We start from the raw sequence: 22425 nt of genomic DNA, 5'->3' as shown, positions 1-22425 counted from the left end.
TGTCTCAGCCTCCCTAGTAGCTGGAACTACAGGCGCTTGCCACAACGCCCGGCTATTTTTTTGTTCGAACTCAACACCCTTGGTATATGGGGCTGACACTATACTAACTAAGCCACAGGCGCTGCCCTACACACACATTCTTAAGCTTAAAACTTTTTAAGTTTCAATGCTCTTAGGATAAAGGCAAAACCCCTTAACAAGTCCAACAAGGCCATGTATATCATAAGTGGGTTTGGCTGTGAGTGACAGAAAACCCAAGTTCACAGGGGCTTGAATAAATATGACTTTAGTTTCTCCTAGGAAGAGTCTGCAGTTGAACCATCCAGGATTAACACAACTCCTTAAAGTCATAGAGGACTCAAGCTACTTGAGTTTTCTGCTATGTCTTTTTCAGTTAGTGGTTTTCCTTGTAGTCCAATAAGGCTGCTTGAGCTCTGGCCATTGCAAGCAAATCCCAGGCCATCCAAACATGTACGCAGCACTTCTACTTGCATCCTTCGGTGCAAAATGTAGTCACATGGCTACAGCTAGCTGAAAGGAAGTCTAGAAAATGTAATCTTTATTCTTAGTGGTGATGGCCCAGTTAGAAAGGAGGAAGAGGGGAGAATGGATATCAGGCGGCAAATGGCAGAGTATATCACATTCTACTCTTCTCTTGAGCCTCACTGCACTTCATGCTTCCTTCCTATGGCTCTCTCCACTCCTGTTACACTGCTTTTGTTCAGGAGCCCCACATATTTGCAGCACTCCCTTCTGCTACAGGCCCTGTTTCTGCCTCAATGTTCTGTCCTCCCTTCCTGTTTAATTCCAAATCCTTCAGAACTCTGCTTACGTAGAATTCCCTCTGGGAGCCTTCCTAGATGAGGTCAAACTCTCTGATTCAGAGTTTTTATTCCCCCTTGTGTGTTTAGTTTAGATTGTGTTATTGTTATGGTTTGTCGTGTGGAATCGTTTATTGCCCCCATGATGAGGGTTTAGGTCTGGTTTTGTATACTATTTAGTATCCTGCCTGGCACATTGTAAGTGCTCAATAAATATTTGTTGAATTAATCAATGAACGAATTTACCTATTACCTAAAATGCAATAAAAAAGGCTTAGGCAAAGGATTTTCTTGGGGTAAGTGGAAGGGAGTGGCTGAGAGAGTTTGGGAGATGCATAGAACAGAGGGACAATTCTAACCAACTCATTCACACCTAACAGGCTGTAGGGTGAAGAAAACACTGGCCTCCAACTTGGGAGACCCAATAGCTGGGCCACTGCCCGGGCAGAAAAGTGGTTAGACGCTGGGTATACTTTAAAGGCAGAAGGGACCATTGCTGGCAGGTTGGGTGTGGGGCTTAGGGAGAGAAAAAGAAGGGTCAAGCATTAGTTGGGTGTTTGGCTACACAAATGGAAGGACATTTACTGAGAAAAGGAAGATAGTGAAAGGAGCAGGTTTTAGGAAGATGACCTGATTTATTTGCAAATAAATTGCAGGTCCCCGAGAGCTAGCCACACTGGTGTCAGTGGTGGGCAATAGAGAATGCCAAATGGGTATAAAAAAGGTAAAAATTAGTTTGGCTTTTCAAGTCGTATAATTGCCGACCAAGATATGATTCAGCTCAATTCAGCAAAAAGGCTGAAAAGAAAGTGGTTAGAAGACCTTGACCCTGGCCTTGGTAGTAGCATTTTCCGCTAAAGGTCAGTGATGAAGGAAGACATACCTGTGCTTGATCACTGTGAAAATTCAGGGAAGAATAATCCCATCGCATCTGCATGATGTGATTTGGTAGTTTCTGTCACTAAGCAGTAGGGCATGTGTTTTTTTTTTTTTGTAGAGACAGAGTCTCACTGTACCGCCCTCGGGTAGAGTGCCGTGGCGTCACACGGCTCACAGCAACCTCTAACTCTTGGGCTTACGTGATTCTCTTGCCTCAGCCTCCCGAGCAGCTGGGACTACAGGCGCCCGCCACAGTGCCCGGCTATTTTTTTGTTGCAGTTTGGCCGGGGCTGGGTTTGAACCCGCCACCCTCAGCATATGGGGCCGGCGCCCTACTCACTGAGCCACAGGCGCCACCCAGGGCATGTGTTTTTAAGTTGCTTTCCAGGAGAGGCTGTACTTGATGTACTTGACCACAAATAGTGTACTAGAACGCCTCTCTCCTGACAACCTTGCCTGCAATGAGTGTTAGCCTGACAATACTTTGAAAATTTTATGAGTGAAAAATAGTGATTCGTTATTATTTTATTTGCAGTTCTTTTCTTTCTAGACAGACTGAGCACTTCTCAAATGCTTGTTATATACATATCTACTTTTTGAAAAGCATCTTTTGGAAAGATATTTTTAGGCTTGGAATAGCAACCAGAATCACTTAAATTTAGTTAAATCTCCCCCCAAATGATCATGTGTGTGTGTGTGTGTACGTAGATGAGGGAACAACGGGGAGAGGGAGGAGTGCTCTGGTGGGTGACAGCAGTTCATGCCCCAGCCTCTAGTCCGCCTTCCTGAGAGTGAGGCTCAAAGCTCTATGAGCAAATCAGTGCTGATGGACTAGCTGGCGGGCATCTGCAGTGCAGCTCTTTTGGGTTTCTGTCCCAAACTGAACTGCCAGCCTAGCTTTGGTATGCACCAAGGGACACCCTGACACCGAGGACTGGACCCATGTGCTCTCCCATTATCTGGGAGAACAGAGAGCCCATGGTCGGGTGTGATCTTTCACACAGGGATTCTGTCTGGGAGCTTGGGTCAGTACCTGGTGGCACACAGTAGGTCCTTAGTGCGCATATATTTGTTTTGGGACTGAACAATTAAGAGCCTAAAGGGATAAAGAGGGGACAGGAGGCTCTGTTTGCTTTGAGTTCTTCCTCAGTGTGTCACTAAATGGCAAGTCCATTTCTCTCACTGGACTTTATTTCCACATTTTAAGCAGTTAATCCAAACAGCAAAGATTCCTTCTAATTCTGAAATTCTGTGAAAACACTTAATTCATCTTTGCTTTAGTCTCCTCATCTATGAAATAGGCAAGATGAAATGTTGACCTCCCATGAGATTGCCAAATAGAACGCAGGTGCATGGTATAATGTGAATATCAGAAAAATAAGGGATTTTTTTTAGTCTATCCCAAATGTTGCATGGGAACCATACACCACTGGAGCACAGATTGGGTAAACAACATGCAGCAGGGCCAGTTTATTGCATGTGAAGGTGTGTTTCTGCACTGATAATGATTATATGCATTTAGCCAGCAACTATTTACTGAGCATCTACTATATGCCAGGCACTACTTAGGTCCTGGTGATATAGCAGAGAATGAAGTAAACGATGTTCCTGTTTTCACTGGGCTTACATTCTAGCTAACAAAAAATGTACATACAACATCAGGTGGTCATACTGCTCAAGAGACTAGCAAAATAGGCTAACGGTAAGAGACCATATGAGGGGGTGAGGGAGGGATAAATGAGTCTCATGAACTCAACCCTGTGGATCTGATAGTCCCCAGCCTCCACATGGAGCAGTGTTTGTACAGCAGACCCTGATACTATTTTGTAGAAATCCCCACAGATGTATAAAAATGATGTCATTGATTTAAGAAACTCATGTACCAAATCTTGGATAAAATGAGCAATTGCTTGGATGGAAAAGACCTGCAAATCATTTAGTGCAGATTTTAGCTGAGCTAGAGCTGAAACCAAGTTTTCTGACAGCCAAGAGAAAGTTCTAGGAGGTGATGTACTTGTTAAAAAGGTGCTCTGTTTTTCAATTCTGTTCACCAGTCCGGTTGGGTTGAGTCCTGACAGCTTTTTGATGTGTTCTGAAGTTTTTGCTGGAACAGTGAATGGTTTTCCTCTGTAAGACCTCTTCACCTCCACTTAACCAGTGATCTTTTGGTCAAGGTTTTGCTGGAGCCTATGAGGTTAATGTCAGTAAAGGTTACCTCTCTATACACCCTGCAGCCCAGAGAAGTCATCAAAATCATTGCTATTACTATCTTCCTGATCATATTAGGCATCCAGTTTGCTCCTGGCCTAGAACATTCTGTGCGCTTGCTTCGGTTTCATTTTACACAGTAGAGTTCTATTTGATTTTATGTAGAGGTCTCTTATCTGCTGCAAGAGTTGGATTTGTGAAGATCATTGCCATCTTAAGTAAAATCAGAGCAGCTTGTGTAGTCTCTCTTTTATCATTGTCAACTCACAGTAGTTAGGTTCTTAGAAGTGCCCATGATCCTTGGTTTACAAAAGAAGATAATCACAGAAACCTGGGGAAATTTAGTTTTGGTGGAGGGAGGCAGTTCTGTGAAAGCCAACTGCAGAAAGTACCCATGAAATTTCTTATCAGAAAGGCTAGGCACAGTGGCTCACTCCTGTAGTCCCAGCACACTGGGAGGCCAATGCGGGTGGATTGCCCCAGTTTTCCAGTTCGAGACCAGCCTAAGATGGAGCAAGACCTCGTCTCTAAAAATAGCTGAGCGTTGTGGCAGACACCTGTAATCCCAGCTACTTGGGAGGCTGAGGCAAGAGAATAGCTTGAGCCCAGAGTTTGAGGTTGCTGTGAGCTGTGATGCCACGGCACTCTACCCAGGGTGACAAAAATGAGACTCTCAAAAAAAAAATTATCAGAGAAGTTCACAGGCACATTGGTGGCTTCTCTTCAACTATTGTCACCTGTAGAATTGACTCTCTGGTCCCTTCAGACATAATTACCACACAAATTGGACATCAGAACATCTGGGGCTTGTGAGCTCTGTGAGAACACTATTGGGCACTTAAGTCAAGGGGGATGAGGGAGCAAGTTCTCACGGGATGACGAGGTCTTCTCTGAGTCTCAGCCAAACTCCAGAGGAAGGAACAGCTCCCCGTTGATAAGGATGACAGCACACACCTCCACGTGCAGAGGGGCACCTGTTTACTCACTGGCTCTTGCATCATGTCACCGTCCCCAAGATAATGAACTGAAGTACTCCCAGCAAGTTCTGCCTTTGAAAAGCTCAGAGGGCAGGGCATCAGGGTGGGCACCCAGACAGACTCTAACTGGAACTGGGAGAGAAGCCTCAGAGACTTAGCTCCAGTAAGCCTTAGAAGGGCTTCCAGGGTGAACGTGGACCATCTACACAAAGGCGTAGACTAGGGTGGCTGGGATAACTGGGTTAAGGTGGTTTGCGTTAATGTGGAGCCTTTGATCTGAGGTGGGGTTGGTAAACCTTGTTACCATACCCAGAAATAAAGAGCCACCGCCCACTTTCTCTCAGGAGGCACAGGGATTAGGGGAGAACTAAGGAAGTTAGAATTGAAAAGTGCTTCCAGGTCTTTAAGTGCTGCCCACTGTCAACTTAGATCAGAGCTTTAAGCTAAAGACTTTTGAAGGCAGATTGATCAATCCTGAAAGATCCCAGCGGTCCCTGGGCCCAACCTTCTTGCAGAGTTGCACAGATTAAACCAATCCCCACAGAGGACCAGGTCTTGCTCAAGGTCCCGTGGCATGTTCTGGCAGAGCAAGAATCAGCGCTGAGGTCTTCAGGCTCCTGGCCCTGAACTCTCCTTCCTCGGCCCGAGAGCCTGGCTCTGCTGGTCAAGGGAAGGTCCTCTGCTTACACAGTTCTGCTTCTGAGAATCGGGGAAGGGCCCTCTTGTCACAGTCTTCACCTGCTGCCCCTGTCGTCACCCCTGCCTGGAACTCCACCTGTCTCGTGCCGACGCCACCTTTTAGGAGCCAGGGGAACGCCCGTCCCCCGACGCCTCCTTGGGCTCCCTGGTCTGCTCTTCCCCCGTTTCTGAGCTCCACACCAACCTCCCGGCTCTGTTCTTGAGACATTAACCGCTTATCTAACGCACTCTTCCTTACTAGATCGCCAGCTCCGAGGGGTAGGAAATAAAGTTCCACCTTCTTACTCATTTCCCTAAGTACCTAGCTCGCAGCTGGGCACGCAGACGGTCACGAATATCTGAGTGACCCTTTCTCCTTTCTCCCTTCGCAGATTCAGAGCCCAGCACCTTGGACTCCCAGTCTTCGACCACCTTGTTCCTCTCCTCGGAGGAGCCTGGCCCCTCCACTGCGGCCCTGCCGTCTCCCTCCTCCTCCTGCGAGGCGCCGGCCTTTTCCCCGGGCCCCGCGGTGCTGCCCCCGCTCCCGGCAGCCGCGCCCCCCGGCCCCGGCGCCCCGCGCCGTGCAGGCCTTTACTCGGTCGTCGCCTCCTCCCCGGAGGCCGCCCCGCGCCTGGTCGACTGGCTCCCCGGCTGCCCCGCGGCCTCCTCTCCCGGCGCTCGGGGGGATGAGCGGGAGCGGCCGCCGCCCGTCCTGGCGCCCGTCCAGGGCCGGGAAAGGGGCCGCGCAGCCGGCAGGGAGCAGGGCGCGAAGGATCCGGGCGCCTCACCGCCACCCCGCGTCCTGCCTGCCGCCGCCGCGAGCCTGGAGGCCAACGTCGGGGACATCCTGGTGGAGCTGCGGACGATGAACGGCCACCTGGACGTCATAGCGAGGGCCCTCACCAAACTGGCCTCGTCCCTGGGGCCCCAGCCTCAGCCCCTTCCGGACACCCCGGATGCCAATTAATGGAGCGTGGCGAGGCTGGGCGACCCCGGGACGAGGGAGTCCCTGAGCGGACCAGGCATCCCGCCTATCCTTCCCCTAAGGGCCAAGCACGCCCAGAAGAGCTCAGCCTAGGCTCGGGCTCGCGCGTTTCAGTCTGAAACTAACCACGGGGCTCTCACTGCTGCCCGCTCTCCCGTCCCTCCTGGCCCTGGAGACGGCGGGGGACCCAGAGGGAGCCGCTCCGAGAGCCTTTCCCAGCCCACTCCCCCGACCTCCGAGTAGGAGGAGGGAGCTGGGGCAGCTCCGGCTTTCCTCACTTGAGGTGTTGATCGATGGCTATCCATCTCAGGCGACCTTCGCGAGTTTCTTTAAAAAAAAACCACAAAAACTTTTGTTTTTTGGAAAAATAGATTTTTTTTCTCTTTATACCACATTTCAAGAAGTTTGAAAAAATGGAGAAGTTAAAAAAAAAACTGGTGTGTTTGGAAAAGGGGGGTATTTAAGTCTTTTTTATTTAAAAAAAATTTTTTTCTTTTTAATTTCAGCTTGCTTGTTCATTCTTCGTTTGAAGTACTTTTTTTGGTTGTTCATTTTCTTTCTTCTTTTTTTAGATGTTCTTCCTCTGGTGATTTAAGTCTTTTTTATGAACAAGAAGTATTTTGTGTAACAAATAAAATGTTTATATCCAATTTCTAGACCCTCAGCTCTCTGCACCACATTTCTTCCTTGGCTGGCCCTTTCCTTTCTGCTCTTTGTTGCTTGTCCCAGCACTCCTTTACTCTCTGAGTCTTATTTCAACTTTTCTCATACTTGTAAAGAACAAGCTTCTAATTCCTTTCTAAAACTTCTAGATCTCTCTGAATTTGGTAAGTCTGGACCCAAGGGGAAGCCGAGTTACAGAGTGCCCTGCCAGTGTCACTACCTTCTCCTGTTGTGATAACCAAAAATGTCCCCTGCCTGAGATCTGCTGACCTATGCAGAATCTCAAAGATTTGGGATAACCCATGCTGTCCAGGACCTGGCTTTCCGTAATGGCTCAGGGCTCCTCTCACCTTCCTATTTAAATTAGAATTTTAATAAAGTATGTTTATTTGCCAGAAGCAAATATGCTTCTCTTTTTCCAGAAGCTAACCAAGAATAAAGCCACACTGCACATAATAAAATTCCATCTAGGCGCATTTGCAGCACTCATGCCTGGTATGCTGGGGCTGGTGGCAGCCTGGTCTCAGCAGGTGCCTGGACTTCTAGTGCCTCTCAGATGCTGATGTGCAGGAATTACATGGAGAGCTAGCAAAAATGTAGACTCCATTCTGTAGCTCTGGGTGGGGCCTGAGACTCAGCATTTCTAATCAGCTCCAGGGAGCTGCTGATGTTACTGGCCCAAGACACACTTTGAATAGCAAGTGAGTTATGAGGGTTGTCTGCTCTGGGATTCTGGCTGCCACTGTTCCCCAGGAACTTCTGTGTGTCTTCGTGCCCCACAGCTGCCTGGATCCCTGAACCTCTAGCTAAAACTTTTAGTGCATCACTTGGGGATTTTTTTTTAAAAAGACAGAGTGTTAGTTCTAGCCACCCACTTACTTCTAAAGAAGTTTTAATTCAATCCAATTCAACAAACATTTACTGAGTGCTGCAATGCCGGTGCCTCAGGGGATACAAGGATGAATAGGATATAAGGTCCCTGCCCTCCAGGAGCTCCCAGCCTCATGTCTCACACACAGAGGGATTATCAACCCTTCCAGTGTGTAATTTGAAGGGGGTGGAGGAAAGCAGCAGGGAGTGGTGAAAGGCTTCTTGTAAATCTTGTTTAACCCCTCTGGTCTTTACTCTCCCGGAATCAAATGGAGATGCTGCTGCTCTACCACAGCTGATGGGAATCAGACATGGATGTGGTGGGGTTTGGCACTCAGAGGCACTGTCCAAATGCCCGTTTATGGTTATTGGGCTACTGTTGCTTCTTCTCTCCTGAATCCTGTATGGTTAGGAAGCAGCCCCAGTGGTGTGGGGGTTATATACTGATCTGAGCTGCTCTTCCTTCTGAGGGACTAAGTCTCTTTTTCTTCAGAAAGAGAATCCATAGCCCGAAGGACAGCCCTTTGGTCTGTTCTTTAGCTGAAGAAGCAGCTGAATTGGCATTCGATTGCAGCAAGTGGAAGCACTCGGTTTTTACTCATTTGTTCATCTGAACAGTCTTTTATTCTGATTTTAACTGACTTCTTTTACATTAGATTAAAAACAACAACAAAAACTAAATCACGAACAAAGAGCAGCTGGTATATAAATCTTAAATACAGAAGTAGTGATTGAACCCTTTGGCCAGAACCCATCTAGGTAGTTGTGAATAATCCACCCCAACGTTTACCCACAAGAGATAAACACTGTCAATGTTTTGGCAACTACTCTTTGGCACATGAGTGTCTACATACGTGAGCAATTTTAACTGTGATCACAGTCTGCCTGATGCTCTGTAACCTGTTTTTTAAAACAAATCTTGGTAGGAAATAATGAGATCTTTCCATTTTAAAGAAATGTTATATGAAGCAAAATCTACCTTGTTATATATGAAGCAAAATAGATAAAAATTATCTATCTATACCTCCACTTCTTCACTATCATAAGCAATGTTGCAATGATATATCTAAGCACACATGTTTTTGTTTTTTGGTAATTATGTTGTTAGAGTAAATTCCTAGAGGTAGGATGGCCAGTCCCAGGGCCTATACTCCTAACTTCGTTTTTCAGTATTGCTGTGGTTTTATCAAGATTCAAAAAGGGGACGTGAATGAATGGCAGGAGCAACACTGGGGTCTAGGAGTAGCTCCATTGAAGAACTTGCAAAAAGGGGGGGGGGATAAAAACAAACCTCTCTTGCAGGTAAATTTTTAAAAACAGGCCAGAACAGAGATATGCAAAACCACCCTGAAGTGACGGATTGTGGGTGATCACTTAAATGGTGTATAAGTCACAGTCTGGTCAGCAAAACGAAGCCCTCTAGGTTTTCACACCAAGAGAATGTAATCCAGGAACCAGACACAAGGGTGCTGGAAGGGCTGGAGGAGCAATGAACGTAAGATCAGTTCCCAAAGACCCCAGGGTAAGGGAAGCAACACCAGCCTGGAGCTGGAGCAGCTAATGGGGAGTTTCCCTGGAACACCGGGCGGTGTGAATCCAAGTCAGGGCTGTAGACGTGAGCTGCTTCAGCAGGAATCCCGGAGCAACATTGCAGGCCACAGCCCCTGGTACTGCAGCCACTGCCACTGTCACCGTTGGATGTCACTAAGGTTGTCACAATTGCCTGAGACCCCACCATAGACCAGAAGGGAGGATCCAATCTCTTGTCAGTGCCTCCTTTTCAACTGGAAGCCTGTTGGAGGGAGTCTGGGTAATGCCGTTTGTGGAAGCTCAGCCTTCTATGCCAGAGCAGGGCAAATAAGGTTGGGAATGCAGCTGACAGCTGACAGGCAGTGGTCAGCGCAAGCAGAGCAGTGAGTCAAAGCAGTGGTATGTCTAAAGAAAGCAGCTTTCAGAGAAGGGGCTTCAGCAGCCATGGAAGCAGGAAAAAAGGGCACCATGCAGGGCAATGCCTGCGGGGGGGGGGGCTTGACCCTCTGCACCCAGCCACAGAGAGCCCTGGGTGGACACAGCCCCCTGGCTTTCTCCATCTATGCCACTCCGCAGTTGAGAGCACACTATGGGAGACAGGCCCGGAGTGTGAGAGTGTAAACTGGTTGAGTTTCTCTCACTTCTCTCTCTCTCTTTTTTGAGACAGTGTCTGGTCTCGCTCTGTTGCCCAGGCTGGAGTGCAGTGGTGTCATCATAGCTCACTGCATCCTTGATTTACTCCTGGGCTCAAGTGATCCTCCAACCTTAGCCTCCCAAAGTGTTGGGAATGAAGGCCTGAGCCACCACTCCCAGCCTGGGTTGGGTTTCTGAGCCTTCTTGGTAGGCTATTAGGTCCTGGAAAGGGCAGATTAGCCAGTGTGCATTGTTGCTGTGGGAGACAGAGAGCCAACCTGTCCATAACACATAAATCTTAGTCTATTTGTTCTGCCATAACAAAATACTTGAAACTAGGCAACTTATAAACAAAAATAATTTATTTTGGCCAGCACCCATAGCACAATGGTTACGGTGCCAGCCATATACACCGAGGGTGGCGGGTTTGAACCCAGCCCAGGCCAGCTAAACAACTGCAACAAAAAAAATTGCTGGGTGTTGTGGCAGGTGCCTGTAGTCCCAGCTACTTGGGAGGCTGAGGCAACAGAATAGCTTAAGCCCAAGAGTTTGAGGTTTCTGTGAGCTGTTACACCACAGCACTCTACTGAGGGTGACATAGTTTAAGGGCAGCGCCTGTGGCTCAGTGAGTAGGGTGCCGGCCCCATTTACCGAGGGTGGCAGGTTTGATCCCGGCCCTGGGCAAACTTTAACAAAAAAATAGTCGGGCATTGTGGTGGGCGCCTGTAGTCCCAGCTGCTCAGAAGACTGAGGCAAGAGAATCACTTAAGCCCAAGAGCTGGAGGTTGATGCGAGCTGTGATGCCAAAGCACTCTACTGAGGGTGACAAAGTGAGACTCTGTCTCTGAAAAAAAAAAAAAAAATATATATATATATATATTTTCTCACAGTTCTGGAGGTTGGGAAGTCTACTATCAAGGCACTGTCAAGTTCCGTGTTTCGTGAAGGTCTGCTCTCTGCTTCCAAGATGGAAGCACGTGGTGGAAGGGGCTAAAGGCAACAAGGCCTTGCTGGTTCCCTTAGCCTTTTTATAAGGGTAGGGCCCTCTTGACCTAATCATGTCCCCAAAGGCCCCACCTCTTAATACTATCACATTGGGTCTTAGCTTCTAACATATGAATTTTTGAGGGACACAAAAATTCAAACCATAGCAATATACGTCCCTAGGACTGGCTCTCAGCCATCTTCCTTTACCTCCCTCCCCCCACAAAAAATCTGAGCTAAGATTTATTGTGTTCTATCAGGTATGTGACCTGTGCTGTGTGCTCAGTATACAGAATCTCCTTCATTTCTCACAGCAACCTTGTAAGTGAGGTAGGGAGCTAGAGCTTATAACCCCCATTTCACCGAACAGGAAACTGAGGCACAAAGAGGTCAAGTGACTGGCCTATGGTCATGTAGCTGGTCAATGAGAGACTGGTTCTGCTCTCTCTAGGGCTGTGACTCTCACCTTGAACTTCTCTCTTTCAGGAAGAGGTGAAAACCCTGGGCCTGCTGAGCTGCCTTTGGCTGGTGGTTCTCCCCCGGGGTGGCAGTAAATTTGGTCTCTGAATAGGTCTCTGAAAAATGAAAAATGTCAGAAAACTGGAACAGGAAACTTGAAAACAAGGAAACTCATCATCCCAACCCGGGATGGGAGAGAGAGAAGGGGGTGCTAGGAGGAGAAGACAGGGCGGGGTGCAGGAAAGGCATGAGAGAGGCCTGGAGGGTTGTGTCCACTCCATGGGTCTGAAGCTCTGTAGCTCTCCAGGTCCTTTAAGGTCAGCGTCATTGACCACATTGTATGTACAAGGTGACTTGGCTGCTACTGTATTTTATTTTCCTCCTCCCTCATTGCCTCAGGCCACCTAACTTAAACAACTAACTCTGCCTAGAGAACCAGAGAGTGCAAGGATTTCTGCAGGTCTCTGCGGTGACTGTTTTAGAATCTCAAGGCTCCTGGGCATTTGCCACCGCATTACTATTGAGCCTCCTATAAAGAAGGTCCCCACTTAATCCTGTGTTTCAGCAGGCTGACGCTAACCTTTGATGTCATGCATGTGACTGGCTGGGAATCTGGAGGCCTCAAACCATTCTCATAAAGTAAATGTGCAAGGCCCCTGGTGAGGCTGCCAACAGCACCCCCCAAGATTCTCAGCTCTAGCTTCTTCCTCCAAAATGCACACGGTGCTGTGACTGTTGCCCATGTGCTCTCTGGAGGGTGCTAACTCTCTGGGCCAGCCATTACTTCCAGAGAAGGCACTATATTCTGTCCACCCTGTCCCCACGGATCCCAACACCACTCAGGCATGTAGCTGATATCCCATGAATGCTGATGGAGGGAGCGGTCCTGGGCCAGTCTGGCAGTGCATGAGCACATCTCCAGCTTCCTGAAGGATGCCTGGGCTCCTGGATAGAGATGAAGACCTGTCTGCTGGCCAGTCTGGTGCTGGCGCAGGAGGGAAGGTCATGACGACCTGTCTCCGCAGCAGCTTCCAGGCCTCGCCTTTGCTTGTTTTCTGGGAGCCTCAGTGTCTGCCCACAATGGCATGGCTCCTTCAGCTGCCCGGATTCTTGGTGTGGCCTGTGGGCTGCATGGCTTTTTTCCGTGGTGATCATGACAGGGGTGGCCGGCTGCCCCCAGGCCGAAGAGCATTCCTCTTGGGTCTCCCTGAGCAGGGCTTGTGCCAGCCATTCTGCTCCCAAAGTGGGGTTTCTGATGGGGGTGGTCACCTCAAATCTGGCTGTGCTTTGTGCTAGAGTGAATGAATATAACAGATTTTTATCCATTCCTTTCTCTTACATTCCATTTTGTTCCCCAAAGAGTTTGAGATGCCTACATGAAATATCACACGGGAGGGAACTTGGACGTCATTTGGCCTGACACCCCCTTCACCAGGCAGATGGAGATCGGAAGGGTTACAAAGGTCAAGTGATTTGCTCAGGGGCCCCCAGCAAATGCAAAGCTGAGCTGGGAGGAAACCGTATGTCTCCCGAGGCCTGTGTTCTTTCTACTGTAGCACTTCCTGGCTCCCCTCGAGTGAGTTTTTCCAGGGTTATGTCTGCCCAGGAAGGTGAGGTATAGAGAATGGGGACTGCCTGGAACTGTCAGGCTGCCTCCTCTACCACACCCTGCTCCCTTGAGGGTGACACACACACAGACACTCATGCACATGAATGTATACACACATACACACATGGAGCGTGAGTGGGTCAAAATGTTTAAATACAAAAAAATTTAGTTTATGTGAGCCAGGGTTCAGCAACCTGTGGGCAGTGATCTGTTCTTGTACAGCTCGCAAGCTAGGAATGACTTGTATATTTTTAAGTCACTTAAAAAAAAGAAGAATATGTGACCTTATGTGACCCTCAAAGCTGAAAATATTTACTATCTGACCTTTTTCAGAGAAAATTTGCCAGTCCTGGGCCTGAATGATCCCTCTGCAGGTTTACCCAGTGGTGGTTGAGTCCTCCTAGGATACTGAAGACGCTCTCTTTAGAGGTAGATCTGATTACCTTCCCAGGGCTCAGCCTCTGACATTCAGAATCTGCGGTTTTCTTCCTTCAGCCATCAGGTACCTATGGCCTTTCTGAGACATCTCGTACTGTTGCTATCAATAATTTTTTTTAGCCTCAGGATAAATCCCATGGGGGAACCCTTTGTTGGGAGACTTGCAAAGGTGAATTAGGCAGTCAGGGCAGGAGATGGGCATTTCCTGCTTGTACCCACTGTGGGGTGGGGGTGTTGCCAGAGGTATCTTGCAAATGACTTGGGCCAGGGCTGACCAGAGGTGGAGGCTGAGCACACACAGCTGCTGGGAGCGTGACAAGGAAAATGTCTTTCCCATCAAAGAAAAGCAGAAAGACACTGGTGATCTGAGTGCCTCCATTTCCTTTCTACCACGCAGGCTTCTCAACTAGTTCCTGTCTAGCCAGGCTGCTCATTTCTTTACAGTCACTGAACCAGAATAACCACAAATCAAGCCGGAAGCACATGATAACCCGCTGAACTCTGCTCGGCCGTGGCTGGGTGTCTCTGAGCTGCCCTGGTCTCTGCAGCTGTGAAATATCCAGCCAGCAGCTGCCCTCGCTCCAGCCTCCGGCTAGTCAGTTCTACAGCCTGAGGCGGAAAGAGAAAAAAAAAAGAGTGACAGACACTTGGAACCACGGACATTTGAGACTGTCATAGTTGTTCACAGTCAGTCATTAAAGATTTACAGACAAGACATTTAGAGTTGACACCAGCAGCGTCTGATGTACAGTGGAGCTTTGAGCCTGAGCGCAGGAGTGGGAGCAGAAAATGGTCTGTGCACCCCCTGCTTGGAGATGTTAAAATTTCTGTTTCGTTGACTCTGGGCAGAGCTCTAGCCACGGTGCACTTCATGGGCTCATAAATATAACATTATTGGACAAAAAAAACCCAGTTCTTCTCCGACTGATTAGGCCCAGATTGGTCAGCCCCTAAATCAATGTTGAATAAGAACTATTAAGTTGTGAATCAAAGTGTCGCAGATCTCCAAACTGGAATGCAAAAGCAGGACTAAAATAGCTGGAGCTCTTCCAAGATCTTTCTCGTCATCCCCTTCTTCCTACCAGCTCCGGACCCTAGCGTGCTAATTTTAAAAGTCCTTTCTTTTTTGCTCCTTGGCCTGGCCGGGGACAGCTTTTCAGGATAAGAAATTTGGTTTAGAAATGAGGCTGAGGGAAAAGAGGCTGTCTGTTACATATCTAGTTGGGATTTATCTGAGGCCCTGTTATATCTCCCTGGCCGGGATCACTACCTGTGGCCTAGCGGTGGTGGCATTTGCTCTCTGTGTCGCGGAGACGGGAAGGGAATAATATATCCCATGTGTGGTAGGCATATATTGGGTGGTCAGGTCATGGTTAGAATGACTTTTAGATGTTTAGTCCAATTAATTTAACAGCACTGAGTCCCTGCATCGAAATATTACATATAATAATTGATGTGGGTCAGGCCTTCTGCCATCCCTTTTGGATTATGGTTACCCTCCTTGGAGCTGGGCACCGAGGTGGTCTGCTGTGAATGCTGTCCATGTCCACTCGAAGGGCATTACCTCCAGTCCCTCTGGAGTTCCAAGGCTAAATTTGTTTTCTGAACCTCCCTTCTCCTCTCCCTCCCATATATACCTTCTCTTTGAAAGCCCCATTTAGAGGCCACCCCACGCACACCCACCTGTCCCTCAGAAGGGCTCCTTATTAGGGACCTGTTCTCCTGGGCTGGGAGCTGTCACTTTTCCTGGGTCACCCAGAGCTGGCCTGACATCTCCCCATCGATGAGGACATACATGTGACAGATACCCTGGGCTGTTGGCCTCCGACCCCCTGCCCCCTACTACAAGGGCTGGAAGGGAGCTCAGTCCCTCCCTCCCAGTTCTACCTGCTCAGTCCCTTTGGGAAAACTGAGGCCCAAAGAAAGGCCTAAACTTGCCTAAAGTGGGACTCAGGCTTCTTGCAACCCATGCCACTTCATCTCGGTGCCTTAGCTCACTACGTTCTTTTTCCTTTCCCATAGAGAAATAAGGTCTCTTTTAGATTCTCCCAAAGCTGGTTTTCAAGCACGGTTTCTGTACAGTTGTCTGTTTCCTGTGGATACTTTCATTTTCTCCTGTATTTTTCCCTCTCCTTGCTGTGACTCGTAAGACCACGAATACACACATCCAAGACCCCAGAGGAAAAATTCTTTCTTCCAGTAAGTGCCTCTAGGAGGAATGGGGCTACTGACAGTGGGATTTGACTAATAAGCTCCATTTTGGTGTTTTACCACTAGTGGTCATAGAAACCTTGCAGGATGTGTCTAGGGAAAGGGATTTCGTAGGGTTAGCTCAATTTGTACCACCCACTGTACAATAGAAGCACTGTGCAGAAAAGGTGGTTTTGAAACAGGTTCAGTTTTACGTTCCTGTGAGGTACCAAGTCAGGTGAAGGGCTCTTTCTGCAACTGAAGGATTTGTATTCTTCCTCCTAGACCTGCACCCTTAGTCATCCTGAATCTTCCACCTTTTAGAAAGTCTGACATTATCTCTCCACTCTGTACTTTCTAGAAGACATTCCACCTCTAAAATTAGCTGCAAGAAATAATGTGATCATCAGCAGAGTAATAAGGCAACCCTCAGAATGAGAGAAGATATTTATAAGTCATATATCTGGCAAGGGATTAATATTCAGAATGTATACAGAACTCCCCAAACTCAAATACAAAAAACCAAATAACCCAATTCAAAAATGGACAAAGGCATTTCTCCAAAGAAAATATATGAATGTCCAATAAACACACGGCAAGACACTCAGTATCACTAACCATTGGGGAAAAGCAAATGAAAACCACAGTGAGATGCCCCCCCGTCATACCCATTAGGATAGTTTATATAAAAAAACTCCAGAAAATAACAAGTGTTGGCAAGGATGGAGAGGTACTGGAACCTTTGTGCACTGCTGGTGGGCATGTAAAATGGTACAGCCACTGTGGAAAGCAGTATGGTGTTTCCTCAAAAAATTAAAAATAGAATTACTGTAGGATCCAGAAATCGCACTCTGGATCTATACTCAAAAACATTGAAAGTAGTATTTCAAAGAGGTATTTGTACTCCCATGTTCATAGCGTGTTACCCACAACAGCTACAATGTGGAAGTAACCCAAGAGTCCACTGACAGATAGAAGCATAAGCAAAATATAACACGTGCATGCAATGGAATATTACCTGACATATGCTATGATATGGATTAACCTTGAGGACATTATGCTAAGTGAAACAAGCCAAAATACTACATGATTCCACTTATATGAGGTAGTTAGAAATTCAAGATCACCAGGGTCTGGGGGCAACTGAGAGTTAATGTTTAATGGGAAAAACAGTTCTAAAGATCGATGGTGGTGATGTTTGCACAACATTATAAATGTATTTAATACCACTGCAACTATATACTTGAAAATTGCTAAGATGGTAAATTTTAGGTTATATGGATTTTACCACAATGAAAAATGCTATGAAATTTTAATAATCTAAAGGAAATACTACTTTTAGGGTTCTATTTCCCCAAAATGAGGTGTCAGTGTTCTAAATATAAAACAGTTAAACTGTCTTATAATTTTAAAAATGTAATCATGCTGCTTGGACATAACTCTTATCAGCAGACCTTTGAGTAAGCATGAAAATGATTTTTAGCCACTTAAGGCCCCTATTAGCCCCTGGGCATGACCCTAATCCTTCACTCTTTCTGTACTCAAGCTCTTTACCAGGTAAATTCTATTGGTCCCTGAGGCTGTCTCTAAGCCATGGCCAAGAAGATAAAGCATCCCTGCTGCTCCAGCCAGGGCTGGTCCAGAACAGTCAATCCCTACACACGGAAGCCCAGCTAAAATTAGCAGAGCCACTTAGCTGACCCCCAGCTAACCTTAGGTGTTTGCTATTACATGTCCCCCAGGTTTTGTGATTGTAAGGCAACATCAATGTGGAGGTATATGGAGAATTGCTCTGTATATTTATCATTCCTTTTTTCCTAGTTCTGATAAATTGGTCACATACATCATCTGGACACTGACAGGTGTCTACCCAATATCCCTTCTTACCTTTCTCCTTACCAGTAGAGCCATGTGCCCAGCTAAGACCCTACACTCCCCAGCTTCCCTTGCAGAAAGGGTTTGTCATGTGACATTCCAGCAGCCAATGAGAAGCAGGCGAAATATTAAGTGGAGCTCTTTGAAGGAGGGCGGACACTGCCTTTGCCCTTCTCTCTGGCTAGCATGAGATCCCTTGCTAGAAGATGTGACCCAGAAGTGATACACAAACTGAGAATAGTTGAGAAGAAAGAAAGAGCTTGGGTCTCTGATGGCACAGCCATATCACCAGCCGGGGGCTGCCTTCTTTATATACTTCTAGTCCCCTGAAAAAGATAAGACTTCTCAACTAATGATGCTACTGTGTCTCAGGCTTCTCTCGTCTGTAGCTTATTGTAGTACTTAATGCCACACTCTAGCACCAATTTCATCCTCCCTTGAAGAAAGTACTTAGAACAATTAAGTAAAGGCGTACTCTAAAGATACTTCACATAGAACATGACAGTTAATTACTAAGTTCATTAATTATATAAGTAAAATAGTTTCTAAAGTTTATGATGTAACTAGATTCCTGTCAATACATGTTTGATCATTACCCCATGTCCATTCTATACTAGGGGAAACTGAGGCAAGAGGAGGTTTAATGAGTTGTCCAAAGTAAAACAACCTATTTGTAAAAGAAATGAAGTACAAACCAAGCAGTAGGCCCCGTAGGATTATGATCAAGGGGAAGTGCTTTTGATTCTAATTTACTCTATGAAATGGTGGGAGCTCTGGTCCTGGGCACCTGGAGCACAAGGCAAGCTGTTTATTTGATAAACAGCTCTCAGATGTCTACTTCTTTCTGAAGCTCATTTGGATCATGTTTTACCAGAAATAAGGTGTTTCTGGGGTGGGTATTGGTGGTTGTGACAGATACTGAAGAATTTTTCTGCTCCGATTTTCCATAGAATGCTCATAGTAGTGGAGAGGCAGTTTCAAAGTTCAGAAAACAGAAAAAAAAAAAATTAAACTGCTACCGTTTATTAAGCACTTATAATGCGCTTAAAAAAAGCACTCTGCATTCATTACCTCATGTCATCCCTATAGCAAAACTGTAAGGTAGCTTCTATCAATAACCTCATTTGAAAGATGAGGAAACTGGGATTCCAAACAGTTAAGCAAAATGTTCAAAGTTGTATAGCTGGTAAACAACAAAGCTTTGATTTGAACCTAGGTTTGTCTGATTCTAAGGTCTTAATTATGCATTTTCATAAACATATGAATTCTTTGTCATCAGTGCTGGTGTAGCAAGGGCAGTGGTACACACCAATTATTGCAGGGACTTCCCTAAATTTTCCACCCTTGCTTGCAATGATGCTGGGGCTGTGTAACTGAGTGCTTCCAATGAAATGCAGGCGGAAGGGATGTACAATCACTCTCAAGCATTTACTAACATCTGGGTAAACTACCATCTCTCCCTTCCTTTGTTTCAGTGACCAGATACTCAGATGTTGTTATCTCAGAGTCTGGATCCCTAGATCACTGCATGGAGGAGAACTGCCATGTGAACAAGAAATGACTCTTGTGTTTATTGGAACAGAGCGTAGCCTAACCTAACTCACATAGCAGAAACGATAAGAATTATTATATATATGTTTATTTTATTTAATTGCTTATGCTACACAGAATGCTTTCTTGATCCTCGTAACAACTCTGAGAGATAAGCAGAGATTATGAACCCCACTTTATAGGAGAAGAAATCAAGGCTTAGAGAAGTGAAATGATTTGCTTAAGACCACACAGTTGGTAGGTGGTCAAACCAAGGTTATGATCTTGGTATTTTTCCCACACTCTGCAATTTTATAACTTCCTAGCTTGATTTTATAAAAGGAAGCAATAACCTCAGAGGGAACGAGGGTCCCACTATATGGTGTTCTGCAGATTAAATTAAACACCTTGAAGGACTAAAAGTCTAGGTAGCCAGTACAGACAGGTGTAATACATTCCAATGGTTCATATTCTTAAGTCAACAAGATGCTGGCATCCTGTGGTGCTCAGACTCCTGGGTGGTCCTGTTGGGGAGTGGGTCCTAAGCCTAGCTCTCCAGCAGACCCGTGTGCAGATCTCCAACTCGAATTACAGGCTTCAAATTAAAGACAAAAGCGTGCATGCTCTGGGTGAAAATCCTCCTCTCTAAGAGAATCAGTGGTCCTGGTTTTCCTCCTTGTTCCCATGTAAAAGTAATTGTTTTAGTTTTTAGAGAATCCTTTTACACTGTACAAAACATTACTCTTCATTATCTTGTTTAATTTTCACAAAACCTGGTCACATGTCTTTTGGTGGTGAAGCTCAGAAAGGTTGATGTATAAGATAAATAACAGGATTCTTTCTCTGATAATATCTGCTATCTGTGGGGTATGTGCTGTGTCCATTATTTCATTCAATCCTACAGTAGTCCCGCAAGGACTCTGCAGCAAGGAATCTGAGGAAAGAGAACTTTAGAAAACTTCAAGGACACTTAGCTAGGAAGGTTCCTAGTTGGGGTCAGAAGGCCCTAGAGGAGTTCTCAACAAAGACAGAAGACAGACAGGGCCGAGAACAGACACACTGTTATCCCATCCCATCTGGGCAGGTGCTACAAATATCCAAGGGTCCCTTTTCTCTTCTGGAAACTTTGCCAAAATCAATTTAAAACTTCTTTAAATCTGTTACAGGTTTTGACCTTGCCTCCTCTCAGGGAAGGGACCCACAATTCTACAAGATTCCTTTTAGAGAAGGTAGTTTGCATTTATCTGACCTTCAGTAATTTCCCTCTATTAAGAAGGCTGGAATTTCCTTGTTTTGAGGTCTCCTTCATAATTTTGTAAGCATTGATCTCGTTCACATTCAGTCTCTGCTGCTGACTAAAGTCTCCAAATCTTTTCTCTTTCTAGGTCAGGCTCCTAGGTTTCTTCTCCCATAGATTTGATAAACTGTCAATAGCCTGAACGTGGCAGGGACCCAAGTAATGTGTGGTTCTGGTTATTTGGCATCCTCCATTCCTTGGTATGGTTGAGCTCTTCTCTAGAAGGCTCAGATTATTGAGACAGCGGATCATCCTTAAACTGTGGGTTTCCCTGCAGGGCCTCCAGCTCCCCAACTCCAGGGCATCATTCCCTCCGTGTTTGCATAGATGGCTCCTGGGAGCGGGGCAATAAGGCAGGACTGTGGCCCTGTTCTTAGACTGATTCCTTCCTTCATTCAGAAACATCTAGAAGCACTGGCTACATATGAGAAATGATTCACGTCTCTGGGAATGGATAAGTGAATAAGCCATGTCTGTCCTAGTTGATGGGGATATACCATCCACACGTGCACCACCCTGGATACCCAAGAGTCACGGGTACGACTTAGATGACTTAGTCCTTGCCCATGGCCTTTGCATTGCAACCAGACACCAAGTATCACCAATTTTACCTTCTAAACATTCATCATACTCATCTCTCCTTCTGCGTCCCTTGCCTACACTAGTTTAGTTCCTTCATACCTCTTGTTGATTATTGCAATTTCCCCATAACTAGTCTGTCTGATCTCATCCTCTGTAATCATTCTCCCATGCTGCAGTATGAGTGATCTGCCCCAAACACGTGATCAGCTAAGTAGCTCACTCAGCCTTTCAAGTGGCTCCATCTTACCCACTTACCATGGAGGGCAAAGTCCTTGGTGTCCTGGTTTCTACCTGCCTCTCTGGCCCTGCCCCTTAGTGAATGCACCTGGACCACCAGACAGATCCTCAGCCCCCTTGGACTGGCTTCCCCAGTCCTCCTGATGGGCAAGAGTTCTGGCTCTCCCTTTTGCACCTCTCTGCCCCAACTCACAGCCTGCCTGCCTTTGGTCCCCAAGTTCCTGCAGTCTGAAGCCTGCCTCCTTCCCAACTCCTGCATCTAGATAAGTCCTTTTCATTCTCTGAGGCTTATTTTAGGGCCCAACATGTCTGAAAAGCCTTCTAGACCTCCCTGTTCTCTCTGTGGGAGGAGCCTTTCCTCTGTGGGCCCATGGCACCCTTTGCACCCCCTCACCATTGCCCCCAAGTCCTGGAGTGAAAGTTGTCCCCACTGGACTCTGACTCCATGAGACACACAGTAGGCCTCCAATACAATTGTTGAATGGAAAAACAAATAATTTCAGTACAGGGGAAAACAAGAGGTGCTTCAGCTGGGGAGTTTAGAAGAGGTTGTAAAGCGACCCAGGGCTGTGGGTTTAAGGAAGCAGCAGCAGTGTGTGGGGGAGAGGGCTGCCCTCATCCTCCTCCTCCTCAGAAGGATGTATCCTTCCTTGAGCGTGGCAGCACCCAGCCCTCCATCCCCCTACCCCCATCCTCTTCTCTGTGGTCACCTGATTTCTGTCTCTTTGGTGCTAGGCAGGAGCTGAGCTGCTTCAAAGGAAACATAGTCAATAGCCTTCGAGAAAAACTTATTGAGAATCCACCAGAGCATGAAGCCCTGTGGCAAGATGAGTCAGCCACAGGTTCAACCCTCAAGTGGTTTCACAGTCTAGCAAGGAAGCAAATGTAATTTTTTTTTTACCTCTGAGTTATGTTGGTCTATATCAATACAACATTCATGCAGGACTATAGGTTACAGGGGGGCCAGATGGACTGCACAC

General features: G+C 46.6%; 1 protein-coding gene across 1 annotated transcript; it reads left to right on the top strand.

Moving 5' to 3' along the window:
* Positions 1 to 3154: 3154 nt before the first annotated feature.
* Positions 3155 to 6622, top strand: LOC128594654 (mucin-7-like). Its single transcript, XM_053603587.1, has 3 exons — positions 3155 to 3185; positions 5789 to 5842; positions 5956 to 6622. Exons 1-3 carry the CDS (start codon positions 3155 to 3157, stop codon positions 6528 to 6530), a joined length of 660 nt encoding a protein of 219 aa, XP_053459562.1. The 3' UTR covers positions 6531 to 6622.
* Positions 6623 to 22425: the final 15803 nt, after the last annotated feature.

This window comes from Nycticebus coucang, chromosome 9 (assembly GCF_027406575.1).
Source record: "Nycticebus coucang isolate mNycCou1 chromosome 9, mNycCou1.pri, whole genome shotgun sequence".
In the NCBI taxonomy this organism is placed as follows: domain Eukaryota; kingdom Metazoa; phylum Chordata; class Mammalia; order Primates; family Lorisidae; genus Nycticebus; species Nycticebus coucang.
Note: the sequence above shows the minus strand (reverse complement) of the source record. Positions and strands in the feature narration are given on the sequence as shown.